Genomic DNA, 27,311 nt, shown 5'->3' with positions numbered 1-27,311 from the left:
CCCTGCCTTTAAAACTGTCCCTGAGTTCTTCCACCCCCGCAAGTTTCCATTGGTGTGGCCTCCTCTCTGCTGTAATCTCTCCCATCCATTGGCAGACCCCTGTGCTCCTCACTAAAGCAGCTGCCCTCTAAAGCAGCTCCACCTGTTCTGCAGCTAAGATTGGAGAGCAGGCGTCCTGGCTTGTCAGTTGTGCTTGACAAGAAGGCCCATTAGAGCCAGGGGGTGGGGGAGAGGATAAGGGCCAGGGAAGGAAACCAAGGAAAAGGAGGAATGCACAGAAAATCTTTGGAGGGAGAAAAAGGAAAAAAAAAATACAAAATGTTGCTTTGTATTAGATTGGTGCCCCGGGGGCATTGTAAACTTTTTTTCCCCTTCTCCTTCTGTTTTAACCCTCCCTGCCCCTCCTTTGTTTCTTTCACTGTACTTCTATCATGCTGAACACAGACTGTCTCCAGCTGTCCTTCTACATGCTGAGAATCCTACAGAGAAAGGACTGTATCAGCAACAAGTGCTCAGAGAATTGCGTGTGTGCTCCAGAGGCTTGCATGACCTCACTAACTAGAATGGGCTTTGTTAGTTCTATACAGCTCCCAGAGGAATGGTACTTTATAAAGAAATGGATCTAGCATTGGCTTATGTGCCTGTATATCCAGCTGCCCCTTCATTCTTCTCGAGCAAAAGATGGCTGTCCTCTGGCAATCAAGCTGTTGCCAAAATAGAACCACTAAGGGGGAGTGTAATTCGTACGCTCATTGCAGCTACTTCATCATCATTGTTCTTGACTGTTCACACATTCAAGTGACTATCACATTTCTCTACTAATATAACATCTGTACTGCAATTGGGGCCTCATTAGTAAAAGCTAGTACCCATTGAAGTGGTAGGTATATCGACGACATAACTTTCCACCCCATGGTCCTTGGCGGTGCATGAGTCCATTTACTGCACAAACACTGCCATTTGGGTTTTAAAACATGTAGAAAACATGCAGATTTCACATTTGCCATACATAATTTACAACTTTAGATTCTATAGATTCATAGATGGGATAAATTCGATTTTGATAGATGAGTTTAGGAAACTTAACATACTTCCCAACCTTTCAAAAAGTCTTAGAAAGGAGAAGGAAAGGCTAAAATTAAGAAAGGTCTATATAAATGCACAGTAAACCCTCAAAGTAATGCTGCTCTGAGTCCTCTGTCAAAAGAAACACAGCATTTCTGTCCTTCTATTGTGTACTCATGGGCTTCTGTATCAGACTTCCTGTTTTCAGCATAAACCTCCAGGGCTTGGGCTTGAGCATGCTCAGTTTGCTTCTCTCTCCCTCCTCCCTTCCCTCCTGAAAACTGAGCGCAGAGCTATGAATGAGCTGGGAGACACTCAGGCAGGAAGTGTCACACCAAGCTAATATGGCAGCTACTATCCTAAACAAACAGAGAGACATTATATAGCTGTTAACTCGGGTATGGTAAAGCATTCTACAGAATAAATATAGCATTCTAGCTTGCACTATTGTGGTTAATCTATTGGCAATAAACCATAAATGTAAGCAACTTTCTAATATATATGTATTTCTAGTTTTAAAGTTGTCAGCGTAACTGCAATTTAAAGCAGTTGTTTTGGTCTATTGAAACACTGCAACAGAAATCAATGTTTCCTTGAAGATCCTATGATTGGCTTCTGCTACAACCAAATATTTACTAAAGCCTTCAAAAACCACTGAAAGTCTGTAATTATATTCAAAAACTGCATAGAAGTGTGATTTCTTTAATTGCAAAATTGTTTTTAGCTTAGGGTTTACATCACCTTTAATTGACTCCTGTACTTCAGCAGCTTCTCTATATTGTATAGCACAGAGCTGAGAAAAGGAATGTTTCCATGAAGTTGTCAGAGCGTGTATAAGATAAGAGAAAAGAAAGCGGAAAGGACGGCAGAGCACCTCGGTTTTGTTTATGTGCAATGGAATGCTGTATAATGCAATCCTACCCTTTTCTGTATTCCTAGAATACTTGGCTCCAGTTCAGTGTGTTTTGGTAACTGTGACATAATTTGTGTAATTAAATAAGTTGTAACAAGAAGGTCACTCGGAACTACAAATTCACGCAGCGAATACAAATATTTATACAGGTATGGGATCTGTTATACAGAAAGCTCAGAAATACAGCCGTATCATTTCCCATAGAGTCCAATAATTATTTTAGACAGGTTTTTTTTTTTCTTTATAATATTAAGACTGTATCTTGTAATTAATGGTAACTAAGAAAGCAAAAATACACGTTAGTAGTACAGGTATGAGAACGGTTACTAGAATGCTCGGGACCTGGAATTTTCTGGATAAGGGATCTTTCCATAATTTAAATCTTCCTACCTTAAGTCTACTAGAAAATGATTTAAACATTAAATAAACCCAATCGGCTGGTTTTGCTTTCAATAAGGATTAATTTTATATCTTAGTTTGGATCAAGTACAAGCTACTGTTTTATTATTACAGAGAAAAAAGAAATAATTTTTAAAAATTTAGATTAATTGATTAAAATGGTGTCTATGGTAGATGGCCTTTCCATAATTCAGAGCTGTCTGGATAACAGGATACCTGTAGTAGACATGGTGCGCTATATCATGGAGAGATCCCTTATCTAGTTTCCACTGAGCCCAAAGGCCCTAGAATTTTGGATAATAGATCATATATATATATATATATATATAATCACTGTAAGCTTAGCTGCTGTATGGTTATTGGGGTATAGTTATACATTGGAATGAAAATAAATAGGTGGTAGGAGTTTTATTGCACAGGTGGAATGAGGTCTCTGTCCCAAGGGGCTTACAATCTGTTAGGATATTTGATATGTGAGAAGGTTTTGGACAGACCAAAAATTTGCCAGTGTGTGGTCAGATATGGTTGTTTTGCCAAAGAAAACCTATTTAGTGAGGTTAAACTTGAGATCTTGTATTTGTAAATGGACATCTAGAAAATGCCTCTTTAAAAAAAAAAAAAAAAAGAAAGCCTAAGCCTCCTTAAATTTAATTATTCTCCACCTATGCCCATGAGAGTACAATGTTATTGTTACTATTACCTTATATGACTTAACTTTTTAGTTTAGTGCCTCTCTTATTCATCTTTCCAGCCTCTCATTCAAACCACTGGCTGGTGGTTGCTAGGTTAAAAGGGAACCCTGGCAACCAGATCTCTGCTAAATTTCTTAACTAAAGAGCTGCTGAAAAAAAAAGCTAAAGAATTCAATAATTAAAAACAATAGAAAAAATGAAGCCCTATCACAAATTAGAAAATCACTGTGCCTTTGTTTTTGCCTCTCATTCAAACCACTGGCTGGTTGCTAGGTTAAAGTGAACCCTGGCAACCAGATCTCTGCTAAATTTCTTAACTAAAGAGCTGCTGAAAAAAAAAGCTAAAGAATTCAATAATTAAAAACAATTGAAAAAATGAAGCCCTATCACAAATTAGAAAATCACTGTGCCATTGTTTTTGCCTCTCATTCAAACCACTGGCTGGTTGCTAGGTTAAAAGGGAACCCTGGCAACCAGATATCTGCTGAATTTCTTAACTAAAGAGCTGCTGAAAAAAAAAGCTAAAGAATTCAATAATTAAAAACAATTGAAAAAATGAAGCCCTATCACAAATTAGAAAATCACTGTGCCTTTGTTTTTGCCTCTCATTCAAACCACTGGCTGGTTGCTAGGTTAAAAGGGAACCCTGGCAACCAGATATCTGCTGAATTTCTTAACTAAAGAACTGTTGGGAAAAAAAAGCCAAATAATTCAATGATTAAAAAATGTAAGCCCTATAACAAATTAGAATATCACTGTGCCTTTGTTTATCTAATTAACGTATGATTCTTCATCAGAGCAACCACTAAAAACTCATACATTCTTATCCAAAAAATTTTACTTTTTTCATTTTTGTTTACCGATTCAGTATCTTTTTCCACCGTGCCTGCTTTAGGTCATGTTCAGCAGTACATGTCAAAAAATATATTGTTTTGCTGTAAGGCTGAGGGATGGCCTTTCCTTGCCTTTGTGTTCCATGGAAAATCAAATGGAAAGCAATGAAAGGGATTAAACGTATCTATTCCATAGGCAAGGCGCGTCTTTCTTTCCCTTTATATAACAAATTAGTTTATTATTTCGTGAGTGTTAGTTAAAACCTCCAGGGCTGTGACAAACGTGGAGCGTGTCCTGTTGCATTTCATAATGATTCATGATCCCATTCTAAATACAGCAGCACAATGTGGCCCACGGATCAGAATTTAGAACAAGGTCACTGACGCTTTAAAGCGAAGGCCACAAATAGTGAAAAGCAATCGTTCTTTTAATACATGTTTCCGTTGGCAGGTTTTAAAATAAAACCTCATCTGGCAGAACTGATCTCAGCAAGCAGAATGAAGCTTTGCCGACATGCGGAATGAAATCTTCTGTTTGTCCTCGCCGTGTAAATATAGCTGCTTTTCCTGGAGAGTAAAACTACATTGAAAAGTATCATTTTTTGGGGGGGGGGATAAAAAAAATGAAGATTACATCGTTTCTTGAAAAAAAAACTGTTAAATGGAGAGCTATTTTTATTTCCTTAAAGGGATACTGTCATGGAAAACATGTTTTTTTCATAACGCACCAGTTATTAGTACTACTCCAGCAGAATTCTGCATTGAAATCCATTTTTCAAAAGAGCAAACAGATTTTTTTATATTCAGTTTTGAAATCTGACATGGGGCTAGACATTTTGTCAATTTCCCAGCTGCCCCCAGTCATGTGACTTGTGCCTGCACTTTAGGAGAGAAATGCTTTCTGGCAGGCTGCTGTTTTTCCTTCTCAATGTAACTGAATGTGTCTCAGTGGGACATGGGATTTTACTATTGAGTGTTGTTCTTAGATCTACCAGGCAGCTGTTATCTTGTGTTAGGGAGCTGCTATCTGGTTACCTTCCCATTGTTCTGTTGTTTGGCTGCTGGGGGGGGGGGGGAGGGAGGGGTGATATCACTCCAACTTGCAGTGCAGCAGTAAAGAGTGATTGAAGTTTATCAGAGCACAAGTCACATGACTTGGGGCAGCAGGGAAATTGACAATATGTCTAGCCCCATGTCAGAATTCAAAATTGAATATAAAAAAATCGGTTTGCTCTTTTGAGAAATGGATTTCAGTGCAGAATTCTGCTGGAGCAGCAACATTAACTGATGTGTTTTGAAAAAAAAATTTTTTTCCCATGACAGTATCCCTTTAACACATATGTTGTGAAACTTCCCAAGATGAGGATAACAGACCTAATCCCTCGATTCCAGTGCACTGTGCTTTCTTATATAATACCCTGCACCTTTAAGTAAACTTTTAGTATGTTATAGAATGGTTAATTCTAAGCAAGTTTTAAATTGGTCTTCATTATTTCTCTTTTTAGAGTTTTTGAATTTTTTCCCATCTTCTTCTGACTCTTTCCAGCTTTCAAATGGGGGTCACTGACCCCATCTAAAATCAAATGCTCTGTAAGGCTACACCTAGGCTTGCCACCTTTTAAAAATATAAAAAAAAATAAATACCGGCCAGTGGTGGGGGCGGATAATAAAGGGGCGGGCCGTGACACAAAAGGGCGGGGCCACCGAGTAGCATTGTAAAAAAAGGGGCGGAGCCACAGGGTAGCACCGCACAAGGGCCGGGGCCACATCGCAGAATCCAAAGGAGGAGGCTGGTAAAATACCGGGCGGGTGGCAACCCTAGCTACACCTGTATTGTTATTGCTATTTTTTATTACTCATCTTTCTATCCAGACCCTCTCCTATTCATATATCAGTGTCTTATTCAAATGAGTGCATAGTTGCAAGGGTAACTTGGACCACAGCATAACCGGAGAGCTGCTGAATTAAAAAGCTAAATAGCTCAAAAACCACAAATAACAAAAAATGAAAACCAATTGCAGATTGTCTCAGAATATCACTCTCTACATAATACTAAACGTTCATTTAAAGGTGAACAACCCCTTAAAGGATTCAAAAGTCCATTTTAATGCTCGTTTAAATTGACGATTGACTTGCGCTCTAGACCTCTATTCTTGTGCCTGCCGTATCTGTAACTCTCTTGCAAGCCCTTCATACAATATCTCTGCTCTGTTAGAAGGGCAACTGGGCTTCCGTGATGGGTTCATTTCACACCTGCCACAGTCTGCTTTCTAGCCGAGGTCAGCTTGTCCTTGTAGCCTTCCAACACTCGGCATTTGGGTGCCTTCTGTAGCCAGATAATCCATAACGGTTAAAACACATGTATTTCCACTGACTTTTGTTTCCCTTGGGTGTAAGCAAGACATAACATTACAGAGAATCGCTGCCTGCCTAGATCAGCAAAGGGGCCGGCCAAGGTCACACATATCTCCACTTATATCCATATTTTGGTTACTGGGAGAGAACAAACTGTATTTATACAATATTACTTTGTTTTGTTTCCAGCCATGAGACTTTGAGGAAAATGTTTACGTTACTTTGAAAAATGTTTTGTGTTTGTATGTGCCGGTTTTCCTGCTACTCAATTTCAATGCTTCCTGTCTTGCTTTATGGCAGTAGTCCTGCCTTGTCTAATAGCAAGAATGATATATGTGCCTACCTGCATACTTGCCTTTGCAATCGTATATTGGATTGTAAGCTCTGGCGGTTAGAAGATCATCCTACCTAAGGCCAGCCCTGCATATTATTCAGCAAGTTTTTTTTTGTTTTTTTTTGTAGTTGTTAGAACTTATCACTTAGGAGAGCAGAATTCTCCATCTCTATTCAGAATCTCACACCTGCATGCTTTTCTAAGTAATTTCTTCATATACATTGCACATCTATCTATCTGTCTATTTATGATGTGTGAGCCAGCCCGATACCCGCGCGTCGGTCGGGTTGTGGCCGACCTCGCACCCCCCTGTATGGGCCGGGTCGAGCTCGACCTTCTACTCTCCCCGCCCGCCACCTTCAACTGCCGGCTTCCAGCTTAATAGCCGTGCGCCTGCTCGCCCCACCCTTTTGTGAAAAAACCCTGACCCGCACATCACTATCTATCTATCTATTAGATATCTATCTATTAGATATCTATCTATCAATCATCTACCTATCTATCATCAATCAATCAACTATCTATCATCTATATATCTATCATCCTCATCATCATCTATCTATCTATCATCTATCTATCATCTATCTATCATCAATCTATCTATCTATTAGATATATATCTATCAATCATCTATCATCAATCAATCAACTATCAATTATCTATCTATCTATCTATCTATCTATCTATCTATCTATCTATCTATCTATCTATCTATCATCAATCATCTATCTATCTAGCTCTGATTTCATTTGGTTAGCTTACAGCAAGTTGCTGTAAGCATTTCTCCGTTGTGTCCTCACTAGCAGGAGAGAATTAATTTGGTATCTACAAAACCTTGTGTGTCTCTCTCTGTCTCTTCGTTTAGGGCGACAAAACTTCCTGTCAAATATGTGCGACCAACAGCGACTAATATAAACCGAAAATGTTTCTCCATTGGCAATAGCTGAAATTGCCTGTGGTAAAACCTACACATCACAAACTTGCCTCCAGAGGCAACTTCTGGCGACTTCTGAAGAATGAAGCGATGCGTTGGTTTTACCACTGCCAATTTCAGTTATTGCCAATGGAGAAGCATATTCAGTTTATATTTGTCACCATAACATCTCCCCATCAACCACTGACCTTAGGTTGTCTGTTTTTACTTAGTTCTATCTATAACAGGGGTCCCAAACCTTTTTTACCTGTTAAGTGTTATCCAGTAAGGTTTGGAATTAGTTATTTGGTAGCCTCTATGTGGACTGGAAGACTACAGGTGGGTCTGTTTGGCAGTACACATGGTCTTTATGCAACCAAAACTTGCCTCCAAGTCATAAATCCAAAAATAATTACCTGCTTTAAGGGCCGCTTAGAGCAACACCAAAGGGCCACTGTTAGGGGATCACTGATAGAAAGGTCCAGTAAGCTTTCCTCCATTGTGTCCTCACTACCAGTAGAGATTTACTTTATAGCTACAAAACCAGTTTGTGATTGGTACAAGTTCTACTTCTGTTTTATCAGCCTGCGTGTTGGATGAGCAAAGGCTTGGTGTTTGTATCTATGGCTTTGATTTAGGTGTTTGCCTCATCATTTATCAACAACCTGGCTGTAAATAGAAGTTTGCAATTTGGCTCCAATCTATGTGCCTTTTTTCTCTGGGGTGATGGATTAGCGTTGTGAATCAGCTTTATGAGTTAAAATCCTTTTATATTGAACCCTGTATAGGTTATATTGGTTACTGGCTTTATTGATGTCACTGGGTTAAAGGTAAGCAAAGAGAACCCAACCTTAACAGCTCCAGCACCAACTGTTCTGACCCGTAACTTAAAGGGGTGGTTCACTTTTAAATTAACTTATAGTATGTCATAGAATGACCCCTTATAAGCAAGTTTTCAATTGGTCCTCATTTTTTGTTTTTGAAAGATTTGCCTTCTTCTTCTGACTCTTTCCAGCTTTCAAATGGGGGTCACTGACCCCATGTAAAAAAACAAATGCCCTGTACGGCAACAATTGGCTATATTTTATTACTCATCTTTCTATTCAGGCCTCTCCTATTCATATTCCAGTCTCTTATTCAAATCAATGCATGGTTGCTAAGGTAATTTGGACCCTTGCAACCAGATTGCTAAAACTGCAATATTGAGAGCTGATGAATCAAAAGCTAAACTCAAAAACCACAGATAATAAAATGAAAACCAATTGCAAATTGTCTCTGAATATCACTCTCTACATCATACTAAAAGTTAATTAAAAGGTGAACAACTCCTTGAAGAAACTCTATCCTTCTGAAGCAAGAAGGCCATAGCTGTTATCATTTGTAGTATTGTTTCAAGTTTTAGAACTATACTATACTTTTATATATAGTGTGTGTATATATATATATATATATAATACACAAAAGCCATGAATATCTTGTAAATGATATCCTTATAAACGGTGAGTTCTGATGTCATCAGTTATAAACGGTGAGTAGTGATGTAATTTCTGTCACATGACTCACTAAAATTTGTGTATTATAATAAATAAAGTACCCCCAATTGTAAAATATGAGGATATTATAAGTTACCTCGGAGTTCCATGACCTGTATAAAAACACTCGGCCTTCGGCCTTGTGTTTTTATATGGTCATGAAACTCCTCGGTAACTTATAATATCCTTATATTTTACAAGAGGGGGTACTTTATTCACTATATATATACTTTTATATCTTTTTGTAAGTCTTTTTGTAAGTCTTAACCCAGCACTGGCCGACAACCTCAGATTCTCATTAAATATGAGTTAAAATTTAACATTACAACTGTAGTGGGTAGTTCGTTGATTCTGAATTGTAAATAAACTGCTGAGTGTACAACAATCTAATCTTTTGCAGATAAGGTGGCCAAGAACGTCCAAGTTGTGACAAGACTCCCACAAATTGGCTTTAAAAAAAAAAAAAAGTCTATGGGAAAGCCTGAGTTTAAAGGGATATTGTCACTCTTTGTTAAAAAATACATAAATAAAGCCTCAAGTAGCTATTGGTGTACTCTACAGACTGTTTCTGTATTAAAAGGAAAGTTACAGATAGAACAGTTCTACAAAACTATTTGATATTTTATTTGAAATTATATTAAATGATTAAAAGATATACACTATAATCTTTTTATTGCTTATTGTACTATTCAGTCATTTTTAATTTTCAATTCAAACCGGCTCCCTGGTTGCTAGGGTAATTACCCCCTAGTAACCAGATATTTTCAGTTCGAAGTCTGCAAACTACAGAACAAAAATTCATACATTTAAAAAAAAAAAATTAACACCACTTACAATTTGTTGTTTTAGAATTATTCTGTGTATATTATAATAAATGGCATAATGGTGGTGCAATGGTTAGCAATTTTTCCATATGTAGGTTCAGTTCTCCATGTGCGTGCCTGGGTTTCCTCCAATCCTGCAAACTCATATGTGTAGGTTAATTGGCTGCAGATAAAACTGACCATAGTGTGTGTAAATGCATTATGGCCCTTAGATTGTAAGCTCCCCTGGGTAGAGACTGTTGTAATTTAAATGTAGAATCCCTATTGATGATCTCTTTGAAAAAGTATATTTCTCCATTTAATAATGATTTGTATTCAAGCTGAACTTCTAATCATAACTAAAAATGATGATTTCTTTTTATCTTTAGATGGGGCAAGGGAGTATTTAGACATGCAGACGACTGTCTCTATAAAAGCATGAAACCAGCAAAAAGCTGATTACTTAACCAGTGCCAGGGAAAATCATAAATAAAGGAATCCCTGAAAATGATTTTAGCTTATTAAGTAAATTAGGCCTTAGTTAGATTTACGTTAATTCTTTCTCTTTAATGTTACATTGCTTGCAGCCGGGAAATGTAGCCTTCTGTATGTTATGATGCTTTTGTTCTATTCTCATGCTATTTTAGTTATTTTATCAGAAGCTGATTTTTTCCCTCTATTTTTCCATCTGCAGGGTTTTCTGAGTAGTCCTCTTTGGGTTGAGGCTTGGAGGAGCCTCTCCTTACCCTCCGGCACACAGCACCAGCTATGGACCCAAATGGGTGGAGTGAGGCCGGGAGCCCGGCGGAGAGCACAGATGACTTGGGAGATTCTATGGAGAAGAGTTTAGACAATGATGCAGAAGGCGTGTGGAGTCCTGACATAGAGCAGAGCTTTCATGAAGCCTTGGCTATTTACCCACCATGTGGAAGACGCAAAATTATATTATCGGATGAAGGCAAAATGTATGGTAAGTTGTGCCAACGATTGTATATGGTATAATTTTCTTTAAGGGCAATTGGAAGACTTGAGTCTTCTGTTAACCCCAGCATTTTGTTGCTTGGTGGTCCAAATCGCTCCTCCATTAGAGTGGAAGGGCACTTGGGTTTTGTGACCTGGGGTGTCTATGATATAAAATCACTACTAAATCTCTCTGGAACGCAGAAATCTGTTTTAGATTGAAATAACACGTCTCACTTGAGATTGAACAATTATTCTCATGTAGCAAAACCAATTTCCCTCTTCCCATCTAGAGCTTGCAATTTTATACCTTGTGCCGAGGATTTAATAGAAAGTGACTTAGTCAAGAGAGTCAAGAGTTCAATGTTGCAGACTCATAATCAAAATATATACTGTGCCACCGACTGGCAATTATATAGGCACAACCAAATAGTGAGCAATATATTTTGATTTCCACCATTCCTCCTTGGAGTGCCTGCATTTTTTCTTCATCATCAGTAAGTTTAACATAACCTGATTTTGTGCAAGCAGTAGTTAGAAAAAACAGGAGATTGCTAAAAAACCTACATTAGTTAGAACAAATAGTATGCAAGATGCATGTTGTATTTTGTGTAGAACATTCCTGTAAATAATTATGACCCAGCCTTTGTGAGCCAAAGTGTTTCCCTGTATAAGGAAGCTACCATTCATATGCAAGGCTTTTTAATAGACTGTGCCAGAGGGTGGTCCGGGGCTCAACATCTTATTTGAGGAGACAGTTTGTGGAGAATGTTTTTTGTGGAATGTTGTCAGGCAGTAAAACCCAGAAGTACGTAATTTCATGTCTGGGCACAGTGGGGTTTTAGTTAATGGCTCACAAGATGAGCTAGTCCTTTTTATGATAGGAGGGATGGTTTGTAGGAGATATCTCTACTTTCTAAGGAGACCATCTTTCCCAATGTGTAACTTAAGAAGAAAAGTAATAGCAATAATTATTATTATTATTATTATACAGCCTGTTTTGTGACACAGTAGGGAGCATCCATTGTTAGTCTGGTGCCACATGGGGCCCTTTTAATCATCCGAGGAGCATACAATGTCCTATTGACTTTGAATAAAAATAACCCTTGGGTGCTCTTAGGGCTTTCCCATTTAAGTTGATGGAGGTGGAAGTATTTAGACAATTTCCAGCCGGCTTTGTGACAAAATTATAGCTCATAATTAGGCACAAAGTACAATGGGAAACAAATTGTCAAGAAGGTATCAGTCTTTAGCATGCCTCTTAGAGCAAAAAGATTTAGTACAGGTTGACCTTACTGCCCTGGGGTGCTATACATGTCGAAATGGTCAAGCCAGACCAAAATTTAAGGCTATCTTAACTTCTTGACATCCAGATGAGTGGATTGCTAAAGATTCATATAAGCCAGGGAGGTACTCCCAAGTTGAACAGTTAGAAACTATTTTGTGTTGAGGTCTGTTGTGGAAGAGTAAATCCCAGCACCCATTGACAGCCTAAAGGTGGCCATACACCGGAAGATCCGCTCCCCGACATACCCACATTGAGGCGGCCCAACGATTGGATCAGATGGAGGTGATACGGGCGGGTGGATTGCGGGACTGCATCAACGAATAGATGCAGCCACAATCCGACAGGATTTTTTACCCTGCCCGATATCATTTGGGGATGCCCATCAGATGGCCCCACACACAATCCAATAAGCATTCGACTCAGTCTGTCGGCAGCTTTATTTGCCCGTGTATGGTAGGGGCAAGATGGTGACTGTTCTAAGGTAAAACAGTCACCATCTTGCCCCTTCTGTTTTCATCTTGTTGTACTACACCAGAGCTTCCTACCAGTGCTTTAAGCAGGCTGTCACTATTTTTGGGTCTTTCACCAGTCACCCCTTTAAACACACATCTACAAACATGCACTGTTGTATATTTACATTCCCTTTCTAAAGCTTGGTTTTGTTTGAGATAAATTGTTCATATTTGTAATCGTGTGCACTTATATAGTGCAAGGTTTGGGTAGAGTGATATTCATGTGAGAGCTTTCCTGTGATTATCTGTTATGCTGGGAGATTTACAATACAATGAAGTGCTTTGTTTTAGAAGCTGCTCAGTTCCTGGTAATTTGTAAAAGAAAAAAAAAACCTGACTGGCTCAATATATGGATTTTGTCTGAACTCCTAGTCCAGGGAGTAAAATGGTACTTAGGGCAGGATTTCTGTTTAAGGTATTTAACTCCGTAGCAGTGACCTTAACCTCTGGCTTTCCAGCTGCTACTGAAGAACACTCCCAGCATTCCAGTGGAAGCTCTTTGATTTGACTAGAATTTGGGAGTTGAAGTTTAGCAGCAGTTGGAGAGCTCGGCTCACTGGTTCTTTCTGAGCAGTGTGTTATGGTGTCCGCTGCAGCCATGTAGCTTCTTAATTAACTGGCTTTTGTAAACCACAACTCTCAGCTAGCCAATCAGGGCTGACATAAAAAAGAGACATTTTCCCAGGGTCCACAGGGATGGGGGGGGGGCCAACTATGATCGCTTTCATCATTTTAAACTTTTAGGATAGGGACAGATGAGTGGGATCTCAGCCTGCTGAGAAATACAAGCTGAGAATTTACTCTTCCGCTGCTGCTCTGGTCTCAATTGTGCCTGATCCCAGAAACATTGCTCTGGCTGGGGTGCAGCAAGATTTTGTATTTCGTGCCAAAATCTATCTTGTCTGCCTGCACCCGACCAGAAACATTTAGGGTAAGGCCACACTAAGCGATAGCGCGGCGATTTGACTCGCCGCGACTATTCGCCGCGACTTTTAATCTTCAATCGCTGGCGAACCTGTGGCGCTGGCGTCTATGGGGAATCGCTGCGTAAAAACACACGCGGCGATCTTTTTTCTATTGTCGCTCGAAATCGCCTCGCTAGGCGATTTCGAGCGACAATAGAAAAAAGATCGCCGCGTGTGTTTTTACGCAGCGATTCCCCATAGACGCCAGCGCCACAGGTTCGCCAGCGATTGAAGATTAAAAGTCGCGGCGAATAGTCGCGGCGAGTCAAATCGCCGCGCTATCGCTTAGTGTGGCCTTACCCTAAAGCACAAAACTTAACCAATCTTTGTGCAATAACTCACCAAAGTAGACTGATGGTTGAGGTGCTCCTGTCCCAAGCTATCCTCTCAAGGGAGCGGATAATCCGAATGCAAACAAACAAATGTTGGTGCAAGGCACTCCGGTAGGCCACACATAGATGAAACATCTCTCGCCTAACGTGTTTCGTGTCACTGGTTCACTTAAGGTGGCCATACACGGAGAGATCCGCTCGTTTGGCGATGTCGCCAAAAGAGCGGACCTCTCCCCGATATGCCCACCTTGAGGTGGGCAATATCGGGCTGATCCGATCGTGGGCCCTAAGGCTCAACGATCGGATCCTAATGAATAGTAATGGGCGGTCGGATCGCGGGACCGCATCAACGAATAGATGCGGCCGCGATCCAACGGGATTTTTCGTCCCATCCAATCGAGATCTGGCCGCCAATCGTTGAAGGCAGTCGGAGGGCCCCATACACGGGCCAATAAGCTACCGACATGGTCTGTCGGCAGCTTTTATTGGCCCGTGTATGGCCACCTTTAGTCATATGCTTGCACCCGAGTTTAGGCAATGTATTCGGGTAGCAGCAGAGCAGCAGCGGAGGAGCATATTCTGGCCCCTCTATTTAATGAAGTGTAAGGAATCTGCAACAATTGTAATTCTTTTTTATTTTATTAACTTTTGCTTGGAACAAATATTCCTGTGGGCAACAAAATTCTTGGGGAGACTGCAGAGGCCCACCTGTGGAACCTTGCACCTCGGGCCCGCTGGAACATTTCAGTACAGTGTATTGCTCCGTGTGTACAAGACACACTGGATGTTTCATCTCCTACAGATTTGTTGCTTTCCTTTGACTTCGTAACAGTAATAACCTGTCCTGCAGGAAGTAGCCCCCTCCCACTCCATGGCCTCTTTTCCTTTGTTACACCCGGAGGACGTTTGCTGCCCTGTGTGAGTTTAGTGGGGGGTTTTCTCTTGAAGAGCTTTTTCCCTCACGCCCCTCTTGTCTGTTCAGTCATAGTTTCCTTATCACTAGCTAGATTGTTTGCTTTTCTGTGTTCACCTCATCCTCACTGACAGCTTCCCTCCAATTTTCCTTCACCCACTGACTCCCTCACTAACTTTCTATACATGTTCCATTGCCTGGCCTGCAATCTTCCCTACACCTGGAATCATGGATGGACCCGGTTGCTGTTTAGGCCGGGCCAGCCTTGGAGAATTGCTTTTGTTGTGTAATACCCTTATAGGTTCTCTTTCTCCTCCCAGCAATCCGCACCCTCTGCCTTTCTAGGGGGTCTGTGATTCCTGTAAATCAAGCGCTCTGCAAGGTCACATGGAAAGAAGACACCAGCGGGGGAGGAGGAGGAGGAGGAGGGGGGAGGGTAGGCAGACTGGAGAAGGAGGGGGAGGTGATACATGAAATCTGATCCAGGACTCTGCCTGGCAGGACAAGCTCCAGTGTTTTTGGAAGGATAGGTGGGGGAGTAACTCATACACAGGCCTGAGCTGTTACAAGACAGTCCTATAATGAAAGTTTTCTCTCTCCTCTTTGCTGCATTAACCCTTTCTGTGCTGCTATCCCTTAGGCTCATCCTGTTCTCTCCACATTAGACAACAATGTTACCACACAATTAACAGTGTTAGAATTAAGCAGCCCAAACAAGTTGTCCATGAAAATACCAAGTACTGATATTTTACCCTGAACGATGTTTTCCGGACGCCCCAACTACCGCCTTACTAAAATAGGTCAGGGACCTACTGCAGGGCTTTCATTTCACTCCAAGCCAATGAAGGACATGAGGGACTACAGGAATCCCTGTCACAAGGGGGAGCACCGGCACAGCAAAAAATATATCCGTTGGCCTAGAGGGCCATCATGAAACCTGTGGTCTTACTTGGGTCCAGCCAGAGTTGTACTTTCATTAACTGAAGGCCTACGCGTGTCCCAGTCCTTCCTCACCCAATCACCCTCAGTAACAACCTAGTCACCACTCCCTGTGATTTACACCAGAATTATTGTCAACCCTTTCACTGAAAAGCACAGAAAAACACCCAGATATATCCTAAAGGTGGCCATACACGGGCCGATAAAAGCTGCCTAGAGACCAAGTCTGCAGCTTATTGGCCCATGTATGGGGTCCTCAGACGGGCTTCACCTATCAATATTTGCCCGAAAATGAGCGGATCTCTCTATGTATGCCGACCTATGCATAGGGATTATATAGAGAATGATATTCTGAGACAATTTGCCCTTTTTTTTCAGTTATTTAGGTGCCCTGCAGTTTGCAATTTCAGCAATCTGGTTGCTAGGATCCAAATTACCCTAGCAACCATGCACTGATGTGAATAGAAGACTGGAATATGAATTGGAGAGACCTGAATAGAAAGATGAGTAGTAAAAAGTAGCATTAACAATCAGGGTCGGACTGGGGCTACTTTCCCAGACCCCCCCTCCAGACCCCCACTGTTTGCAGCCGCGACCAGAAGAAGCCGCATATCCGGGCCGGCGGGGCCCACAAGAGCCAGGGGCCCACCAGTCCGACCCTGTTAACAATAAGTTTGGAGCCTTGCAGAGCATTTGTTTTTTAGATGGGGGTCAGTGACCCCCATTTTAAAGCTGGAAAGAATCGTAAGAAGAAGGGCAATAATTCGAAAACTATAAAAAACAAAAAAACAAAAACAAATGAAGGCCAATTGAAAAGTTGCTTAGAATTAGCCATTCTATAACATACTTAACGATGATGACATTGTCATACTGGTTGAAATACTGGACAACAATATAAATCACTCCGTGCATTTGCTAGTCCAGCTCTATAGCAGCCAATGGGTTAAACATACGTACAGCGTCCGGTTAAAAACAACCCCCCCTTTAAGTCACAAGTCTGGATTATTCCATGTGACTGTGGATGGGATCTGTATCTATTACCCATTTGGAGTTCACTTCATGTCTAAATGCCCTTTAAAACCCACTGAGTGTTGGCTCAGATGCCAGGAATTCCAGCATACTCATCCCCATTTGCTCAGATTGGTTTTGGAGTGAGAGGAACATGTGGCTTCCAGATGAGCCCTTTCCTTTGAGACACTCCATGAGGAAGGACGGGAAGATGGATGGTGACAGGAGGCAGAGAAATCCCCCCCCCACACACACACATGGGGACCCATGTTTCTTTAGGGTGATGCTCGTTGTAATGACCTTGTCAATGATCCCAGAGCTGAAGCTTACACTTAAAGGAACAGGGTACAAAAGAGAAGCTGTCCTTGTGTATTTAATATTCGCAGACCTATAGTTAATTCTGAATCTCGGCATTGCATTTTCATGCAGTGCTGAAAATGCATTGCTCCCAGTGCTGATACAGTGAAATCCAATATCAGCAAAAGGAGCCACATGGATCTACAGGGTAGGCAATCTGACTGGTGATTGGTTGCTTATGATCTGGAACACAAGCAACAAATCACAACCAAGAAGTTAAAGAGATTGTCAGCTCATCACCCTTTTGTTTGAAGTGTGAATCCATTTATAATATTAATAATCAGGTAATAATAATCACCTAGGTATAATAATCTGTTATAGATTGATAAACCCTTTCTATGAGATTCTTTTGGGCTAGTCAACTAACGCAAGCTGTTAAATTGCATCAATGTGGTTGCCAGAGTTGAGCCAAGTAGTATTGTTGCCCCTACCAGCCCACTGTCTCCCCTGAAATCCCTCAACAGTATCAGACTGGGCCACTGGGATAGCAAGACAAAACCAGATGGGTCCCCGGTGATTCAGCCTGCTCCCCTGCCCAGAACATAGCCTCTACCCTGCCTGGACCTAGTAATGGCAAATTGAGGAGGTAAGTGGCAAGTGAGTGCATGTTGGGAAGAGAGTCCTTCGGTCGCAGTCCTGCTGTCCGACCCTGTCCCTCGGTACCCACCGCTAATGCCACACATTTCCCCACATACCTCCCAACATCTGAAAAAGGAAAGCGGGACAAAAACTTGTGCCGCCCATTTTATGGCCACACCCCTTAATTATCATGCCCATTTTACACAATGTGGCAGGTTATGAAAGTTTGAACACATTTCTGGGAGTTTTAGCGCAATGTTTTATAACAGTTTTGCTATTGAAAGTGAATTGCCCTTTAAGCTGCAAGTCACAGTTCTCCCAAGAGACCTGCTTATCTTAAAGGAACAGTAACATCAAAAAATGAAAGCGTTTTAAAGTATTAAAAATATAATGCAGTATTGCCCTGCACCCGTAAAACTGGTGTGTTTGCTTCAGAAACTATTGTTCATATAAATAATGTGCTGTGTAGCAAAGGAGAAAAGACTTGTGTTACATAGCAGATAAGCTCTGTAGAACATAATGGTGTTATCTGTTATCCACTATTTATCTTGTGCCATATAGTCGCTTGTTTATATGAACTATAGTAGTGTTTCTGAAGCAAATAAGTCAGTTTTACCAGTGCAGGGCAACACTACATGATATTTTCATTACTTCAAAACACTTTCATTTTTTGGGGTTTCTGTTCCTTTAAAAAGTTACAATTGTTTCTTTGCTTATCTTACCTTGTTACAAAAGTATCTAAGTGCAGCTGGCTGTTCTGGGCTCTCTGTCAAAAAGCCTCTTATTTTAATTACATTTCAGAAACTTTGTATCTTTTTCTGGAGTCAGTGCAGGAGATCAAAGAGAAAGTTGTGACATTTCAGTAAGAAACCCAGGATAGGGACTGTCCTGCAAAAAACGAGACATAAGACAAAATCATTCGATTTGAACAATTTAATCGTACGATCGAACGATTTTACTTTGATCGTTCGATGGCCAAATTCGGTGAAAAAAAAATTAGATGGTCGAATTTCGAAGTATTTTACACTTTGAAATTCGACCCGTGATAAATCTGCCCCTTATTGTAAAGGTGCAATCAAGCACCCATAGGTCCATAGTAGCTGGGCGACCAACCCCCCCCGAATTGGAGCATGTGCCACCACCCTGAAAGTCAGAACCACCAGTGCAGAGAGATTAGAAGGACAGCGATAAAACCTTATAGATACTTTGTACTAAGACAAACGAAACACCAAATATTATTATTTCTTTTAGCAGTACCATTGTCCTGATTTTCTCACTTCTATCGTAGCGGTGTTTTTGCATATCTACTAAACTTTAGCCCAGTCACACCCTCACCTCTGTGTGCGTTTCTTTGTTTTGTTTTCATATATCTATTAAAATCCTTCTTACCACCACCCCCACCCCCCCCCCCCTCTGCCCCTGGTTCAGTCACTGTCACAAAACAGCAGAGCCTCCAGTGCAAACTCGGCACACCCTAAAACTGGCAGGTGCTGCCTTGGAACTGTTAAGTCTATGAATGCACAAGCGTGACCTTCGACCCCCAAAGCAGCTGTCATGCCTTTCTGCCGTTTCCTTTTAACACCATGTTGGCATTGCTCTTTGCTTGAATTTCACTCCTTCTCCCCCCCCAACAGTTCTGTCCAACCACCCTCTTTCTCCCTTCCTTTCTCCCTTCCTTTCTCCGACAACTGTCTTTTGTAAAGGGGCATTAAGTTGAAAATGCAAGTTGCTTATATGTATATATGAAAGAGAGTGTTGTCACATTTATAGATCCTTCTGTAAGCCCATGGCATTCACAGCAGTGCCTTTTGGCCAGTCCTGTGCATGTCTTCCAGCTGTTGTTGGACTGCATAACCCAAAGGCTGCTGGGACTTGGAAGCTATATTTCAACAACACCTGGAAAGCTGCAATGTGGACATCCCATATTGTGGCAGCAAGAGTATGATACATGTTATACACCAGAGCCGTGCAACTTTTTACATATAATGGGCCAATATTGTCATTGAACATGTTCTAGACCCTAGGAGAAGAAATCGGCAAGCACTCCAAACGCCATTCGTACAGTGTCGGACTGGGACACCAGGGGTCCACCAAAAACCTTAGACCAGGGGCCCACTCTCAGTACTATTATTCTTCCTCTTCTCACTCAACCTCTATTCTCCTAGTCTCTTTTCTTTACATACTATAATTGATTATTCCATATCTATTTAGCCTCTTTTTCTCATAGAAATAGGGAATGACCATGAAATAGACTAAATGTTTAGCAGCACAAGGGCCTACTGACACCTGCGCCCACCGGGACTTTTCCTGGTATCCCGGTGGGCCAGTCCGACACTGCATTCGTAGTATAAAAGATGACTTTATTTCTATGAATTAAAAGCATTAAAGTCCTGACGCATTTCTTATCTGAGATACGTAGTCATTGGCCTATGACTACGTATCTCACATACGAAACGCGTCAGGATGCTTTTAATTCATTGATATAAAGTCAGGCACGTTTCAGGGGCTGCTGCCGCCTGAGGCAGCAGCCCCAATGCCGCCCCTCCTCCTGCTCCGCTCTTCCAACTACCAGCGTCGGAGCGGGTGGAGGAGGGGCCGCATCGCTAGTGCAGTGAGCGCTATTGCGCTCGCTGCGCTAGAAGAGCCGAATTTCCGTTTTAAAAAACGGAAATTCGGCTCTTAAAGTTACCAGAGGCGGCTTTTTGCCGCCCCTGGTAACTGGCCGCTCCGTGCCGCCTGAGGCAAGATTCTCACCTTGCCTCATGGCCGGAGCGGCCCTGCATAAAGTCATATTTTATACTACGAGTGGCTTTAGGAGTGCTTGCCGATCTCTTCTTCAACTGTAAATTCACCTCCTGCTACGGGTTCCGGGTTACTCAACTGATTTGGTGAGTGCATTTTTCATTCAAGATCTATGCAGTATTAAGGAGCTTCTTAACTTATGAGCGTAGGACCTTGAGTATTTATACACCCAGGTCACAGAATCTATAGGGCAAGCACCTGGAGCTTTCTGTGTTTTTTTTTATAGATATAATAATAAAATTGTAATAACATTGTAGTGACCTATCTTTTCTTTAATGGATTTTGGAGCTGCATTTATGGATATACTAGACCCTAGGCCTTGCCAACACCTACAACTTTCAGCAAAAGAATCCATAAAACTGAATGAATGGAATTTAAAAATGACCAAATAGAGAGATCTAAGATCTTAGTGGAGACTGAGCTCAGCATCATACCCTGAGGCATTGGTCTTAGAAGTCTCTTGCCCCGACGTCTCTCTCCCCGGGATGCCAATGTTTGTGTTTTGGGAAAATACTCTCCAAAACAATAAGCCCCCCGTTGACTTTTAAAGGCCTTTTGTATCTTGGTTAAAGACCTGGTTTTATCCCAGTGTCAGTGTTTCGTTTTAATACATTCTAAAAATGGATCCTCCAGTTGCACTGGAACAGAGCAATAATATTAGTTAACTCATAAAAGCCAGCTGCATGGGGTTAACAAGATGCCACATTCCTATTGGTGCCCAAGTCAATCTGAATTCCTTATGTTGCTCTGTATTTAGGTGATTGTGGGCGAGCGCGTTGGCATATTAGAACAAGTCTATCTCTTTGTTCCTTGGCTGTCGTTTACAACTAAAAGATAAATTAAAAACCTTTTCAAACCACGTTTTCTTATCTCAAACTGTTACAAGTATTATATTATGTATGAGGAGATCAAAGAAACTCTTAGGGGCACATTTACAAAGCTCGAGTGAAGGATTCGAATTAAAAAAACTTCGAATTTCGAAGTGTTTTTTGGGCTACTTCGACCATCGAATGGGCTAGTTCGACCTTCGACTACGACTTCGACTACGAATCGAACGATTCGAACTAAAAATCGTTCGACTATTCGACCATTCGATAGTCGAAGTACTGTCTCTTTAAGAAAAACTTCGACCCCCTAGTTCGGCAGCTAAAAGCTACCGAACTCAATGTTAGCCTATGGGGAAGGTCCCCATAGGCTTGCCTGTGTTTTTTTGATCGAAGGATATTCCTTCGATCGGTGGATTAAAATCCTTCGAATCGTTCGATTCGAAGGATTTAATCGTTCGATCGAACAAATAATCCTTCGATCGTTCGATCGTAGGATTAGCGCTAAAACGATTTTAGTTCCTAGTCGAATATCGAGGGTTAATTAACCCTCGATATTCGACCCTTAGTAAATCTGCCCCTTAATGTCGTGAGCCTTTTTAGTAAGGATAAACAGTGCTAAGTAATTATAAAAAGAACCTGGCAAATAAACAAAGAAAAAGTCATAATATATTTGATCATAAATAGAATGTGTTTGATTTCCTTTTTTAAAGGAGAACTAAAGCTTAACTAAAGAAGTAGCTGGAAATGTTGTACATTATGTTTTGGGCTTCTGTACCAGCCCAAGGCAACCACAGTCCTTTAGCCCAATACATCATTGGGCCCCCTATACCTCCTGTGCAGGGCCGGAACTAGGGGTAGACAGATAAGGCAGTTGCCTAGGGCGTAATAATAGAGGTGCGCTGGGCATCTACCTCTTAAATTGTCCTGCCTACCCCTACCCGGGTTTACACCCTTTACTCTACTCCCTCCTGTCATCTTATCCTCCCCTCCGTTGCGTTCTCCTCCCCTCCGTCTCGTTCCCCTCCATCAATTTCTCCTTTTTCGAGGGCACGAACATGAGGGGCGCGGTGGCCAGGCAGGTTGCCTTCTGCGCCCAGTTGGCCCGGCCCTGCTCCTGGGCCCCCCTGCAGCCACAGGGTCTGCTTCCTTTGTAGTTACGCCCCTGATACCCAGGTACCCGACCACCCTGCAATAAACCAACGGAGATTTTGCATCAAGACAGATAAACGTTGATCTACCAGGATTATGGGCTTTAAAGGAGAAATAAAGCTTAACTAAAGAAGTAGCCTAGAAATGTTGTACATTATGTTTTGGGCTTCTGTACCAGCCCAAGGCAACCACAGCCCTTTAGCAGTAAAGATCTGTATCTCCAAAGATGCCCCAGTAGCTCCCCATCTTCTTTTCTGCTGATTCATTGCACATGCAATTAGCATCAGAATTTAATAATCAGCCATGTAGCATCATCTTATATTACAGACAAACCTCATTTTCAGCTTGATAATTTGTGACGACCCCTAAACTGAGCTTCTCAACAGCTGCTCAGAGCCCACTGAGCATGTGAGTGTCACAGACGCTTTCCAAGATGGTGACCCCCTGGATCATTGCTGCTATTAAGAAGCTGAAACTTCAGGCTGGTGCAATAAGTTTAGTATATAAAACATGGGATTTTGAGCCCTATTCATTTTTAGGGGTTAGTTCTCTTTTAAATGGGTTGTTCACCTTTGAGTTAACTTTTAGTATGATGTAGAGAGGGATATTCTGTAGCCATTTTCATTCTATTTAATTTTTTATTATTTGTGGATTATGAGTTGTTTATTTTTTTTATATTCGGCAGTTTGCAATTTCAGCAATGTGGTTGCTAGGATCCAAATTAACCTAGCAACCATGCAATGATTTGAAAAAAAGACTGGAATGTGAAACGGAAAGGCCTGAATAGAAAGATGAGTAATAAACAATAGCAATAACAATACATTTTTAGCCCTACAGAGCATTTCTTTCTAAATTTGAAAGTTGGGACAACTCAAAAGAATAAGGCAAATAATTTATTAATAATCTTTTAAAGTATAGAAAATAATTAATAAAAAACCGTTGCTTAGAATTAGCTATTCTATATGATACTAAACATGGAACTTAAACAATTTTTTTTTTTTAATTCATAAATTTTAGTGTAATAGTTAGGAGCGGCTAAATGACTGTGGCAGGTGAGGAGTTAAGTTTCATGACAAACAGTTACACGGGAAGATATGAATCACACGTATGATTTCTAAAGGAGGTGGTTTCCTTGTTAAACTTGATGTGTACATGTGAAAACACGCCCGGATAACAGTTGCACCGTTGCAGTGATTTTTCGATATTCCAGTCCTGCTGGAATAAAAAGTTGTGTTTTCCCAACTGACCCAAAATGAGTAGGGGGGGGGGGTGAAGGGAAATGGCCTGGCTATAAAAATATTGGACAGGAGCCCTTAGCTGCTAACACCTGCCCCAAGTCCCATGGATGTTACACATGAGGCGAGAGAAAAGCTGTTCCCTGACATTTGCTTCGGGCTCAGTAAACCTATTATTGAAAGAGCAGCTAAACCAAACCTGTTTCACCCTTTGTTGTGTGAGAAGGGATAGTTTTGTGCCCTATTAACTCTTAGCTTCTAGTTAACTTCACTGCTGCTGGTGGAACAGGGGCTGTCTCTCAGCATAAAGCAAGTATCACCTTCTGTATTGTATCACTTATATATTCCACATGTTCTTCTATTAAGGGTCAGGGCCCACACTCAGATTCGGGGAGATTAGTCACCCGGCGACAATTCTCCTCTTCTTCGGGGCAACTAATCTTCCCAAACTACATCCTGCTGGCTAGAATAAGGCAACTTCGGGCGACTTCGGATAATGAAGCTCTCTGAGTGCCTTCCCGCCGTCGATTTACATTGCAGCCGGCGGGAGGCAGTTCGGGGAGATTAGTCGTCCTGAAGAAGAGGAGATTTGTCGCCGGGCGACTGATCGCCCTGACCCTTAAAGAATGGGTGTTGGTTATTGGGTACCATTACAAAAATCTGTAGAAGACAATTTAAAGGAGAACTAAACCCCCCCAGTAAGAAAAACTCCTACCTATTACCGTAGGTAGTTCCCCCCCTCCCCGCTTTCCCCCCCCCACATAGTTAGTTACCCCTGAAATTGCCCCTAAGAGTTTGCTCACATATCGGTGCAGAGTAAAGGGGGGGGAAATCTCTCCTTTAAGCATTAATATGACTGGAATAACTCAATTTGGGCAAATATTTCTAATTTTTACAACATGCTATCTGTAATTGACAATGTATATATGTGTGTGTGTGTTGTGCCAGGGTCTGCATTGTGCAGCCTCTGGACTTATTCCATAGGTGCTATTTCCTATATATATAATTGGGCATTGATGATCTGCATGGACATATATAGCTATATTAGTCTTATAGAACATTTGCCCATTGTTCTGGGGGACATCACGCTAGGACGATGTGTCCAAACAAACTGTGATTACAGATTGACCTAGAAGTCATGCTCTCATATGTTCTACGTATATATACGTTGCATTATTAGGCCATGGAGAAGTGTTAGAGGTCATTGAAGCTATGATCTTTGCTGCATGAAGCCATTGTGCTACCCTTCTGCCTTATCCTTACTGTCCCTCTTCCCTATTCTCAGCCACAGACCTGCTGGAACATGTTCAATCCTGGGGTTTGTGTCCCTTATAGCTCCACTCCAGGTTGAAGGGGGTGCAGGAAAGAAACCGAGGATCAACTTGCTGGCCATTCATTTATGAAAATAATACTTTAATTATGAATGAATGATAGCAGAGACTGCTATATTATTCTCCCTAGAACAAAAACTCTGTTGTTTGACATGATTATTTGCCAGTGAAGCTATTTGATTTGAAGTCTTTGGAATAAGTTGATTTTCCCCCCGGAGGGTGTGGTTGGGGACACCATATTGGATAGCTTACAAATATACTTTACTGAGAATTCACAAAAAAATACAATGAATGCAGAGGTAAGCAGGGTATTTTTTCCTTTTTTTGCTTTCTTTTGTTTACATATGGGAATTTATTGTTCCCTACACCTGTATCGATCAGTTGGGTACCTGTATCGCTTATACAGGGATGGGATTCATTACACTTTATCCAGAAAGCTCACAATTACGAGAAGGCCATCTCCCATACATTCCATCTGAATCAACTAGTGCAGATATTTAAAAAGATGATTTCCTTTTTCTCTGTAATAATAAAACAGTACCTTGTACTTGATCCCAACTAAAATAGAATTAATCTCTACTGGATTTAAGTGTGGAGATCCAAATTACGGAAAGATCCCTTATCCAGAAAACACCATATAAAACCACAAAGGCATGTTGTTCTGTCTGATGGAACGCCATTGCCGATTTGCATGCAACCGAACCTGGAGCAATGAGTTTCTGTTTTGGCTAGCTATACCGCACAGCTAATTGCCATCAAGTAGCCCAGGTGTGGCCGCACCCGCCCCTTCTGCCTCCAGCCTCTGACATACAATCTCTTCTCTCTTCAAACAAAAGATAATGCTGACCCAGGGATATACTCGCCCCCACCCTGGGGCTTGGGAGGGAAGGTGTTTTGGAAACAGACAAGTCTCCCTGACCCGGCAATTGAACTCCTTGAATTGGCAGCGGCTGCCTCCTGTGTTAACTTAACAAATGAACAAAAACACAAGGGATTGTTTGGGGTAAAAATGCTGCAGCTCCCCCCCTCCATCTCATCCTCAGGTCTGGTTTCAGATTCGGGGAGATTAGACACCCGGCGACAAATCTCCTCTTCTTCGGGGTGACTAATCTCCCCAACTGCCTCAGAGCGTTTCGTTTTCCGAAGTTGCTCAAAGTTTCCTCATGAGGCAACCTTTGGCGACTTCGGAAAACGAAGCGCTCCGAGTGCCATTCTGTCGGCGATTTACATTCTAGCATGCGGGAGGCAGTTCGGGGACATTAAGAAGAAGAGGAGATTTGTCGCCGTGCGATTAATGTCCTCGAATCTAAACTTGTGCTCTGACCCTTACATGACATATTAGACTATAGCCAGCCCACAGCACGGGGCCCCTCAGCTCCTCATGTTATGACAATCTCCACTCATGGGACTGTGAGCAATATGTCATAAAAGCCCCGTAGCCATTCCAGTGCTTCTCATCCCAAAAATACTCTTATTAACCATAAGCAGGTGGTAGAGACCGAGTGAAAGAGTAAAGAAAGAGAAAGAAGCGAAAGAAGAAGAGTGAAATAATGAAAGAGAGAGCAAAACAGAGAAGCGTAAGAAACCACTCAGTTGCATTACAAATGGAAAGGGATGATATTTACAGTAAATAAGGGGTTAAAGGGCTGTATAAGGAACTTATAATATCCTTATATTTTAAAAGAGGGGATACTTTATTCACTATATAATGCACCTAATAATGGCTTTTGTGTACTATAAAGCAATAATCAGTGGAAGCAATACAGTTATGGAAAGCCTGCCTGAAAAGCAATGGCATCTTAAAGGGGAACTCCACTCCAAAAAATTTTTTTTAGTATAATAAAAAAAAGCATTCTATAGAACTTGTCATTATGCATTCATTGTCCATTTCTTGCGACGTTGGATCATTTGCCTCTGTTACAGGCAAAACTTCTGCTCCCACAATGCCTTGCTTGTTCTGTGATTAATAGACCGGCAAAGCATTTTGGGAACTTGAAGTCTTGGCTGAATAAGAGATGGTTTCTGCATGGCCTGTTAAAGATTAGGGCAAATAGGAAAGTAATCCTGCCATCCTTCTCTTCTAAAGACATAAGACTCTTCTTGTGTGCAAAGCTGTGCCTCCATGTTCAGGTTTATAAAGTCCTACGGTTGAGATCAAAGTAGTTTATTGATTCCCTGCTCCTATAGCTTCTCCATAGGGAGGTCTAAACGGTGTGTCATTGAATGTCCCACCTGATGTTACTGAGTTACATTCTATTGCTTCACTGCACCTTCT

The 27,311-nt window shown here is 41.4% G+C and overlaps 1 protein-coding gene across 7 annotated transcripts in view; it reads left to right on the top strand.

The window, feature by feature from the left end:
* The window catches only part of tead4.S (TEA domain transcription factor 4 S homeolog), a 75,190-nt gene that overhangs the window by 27,128 nt on the left and 20,751 nt on the right, over positions 1-27,311 (top strand). For all 7 annotated transcript variants that reach the window (XM_041570531.1, XM_041570530.1, XM_041570526.1 and 4 more), the window contains 1 exon segment: positions 10,534-10,809. In XM_041570531.1, coding sequence (XP_041426465.1) covers positions 10,608-10,809 — 202 coding nt within the window. In that variant the 5' untranslated portion in view covers positions 10,534-10,607.

This window comes from Xenopus laevis, chromosome 7S, assembly GCF_017654675.1.
Source record: "Xenopus laevis strain J_2021 chromosome 7S, Xenopus_laevis_v10.1, whole genome shotgun sequence".
Lineage (NCBI taxonomy): Eukaryota > Metazoa > Chordata > Amphibia > Anura > Pipidae > Xenopus > Xenopus laevis.
Note: the sequence above shows the minus strand (reverse complement) of the source record. Positions and strands in the feature narration are given on the sequence as shown.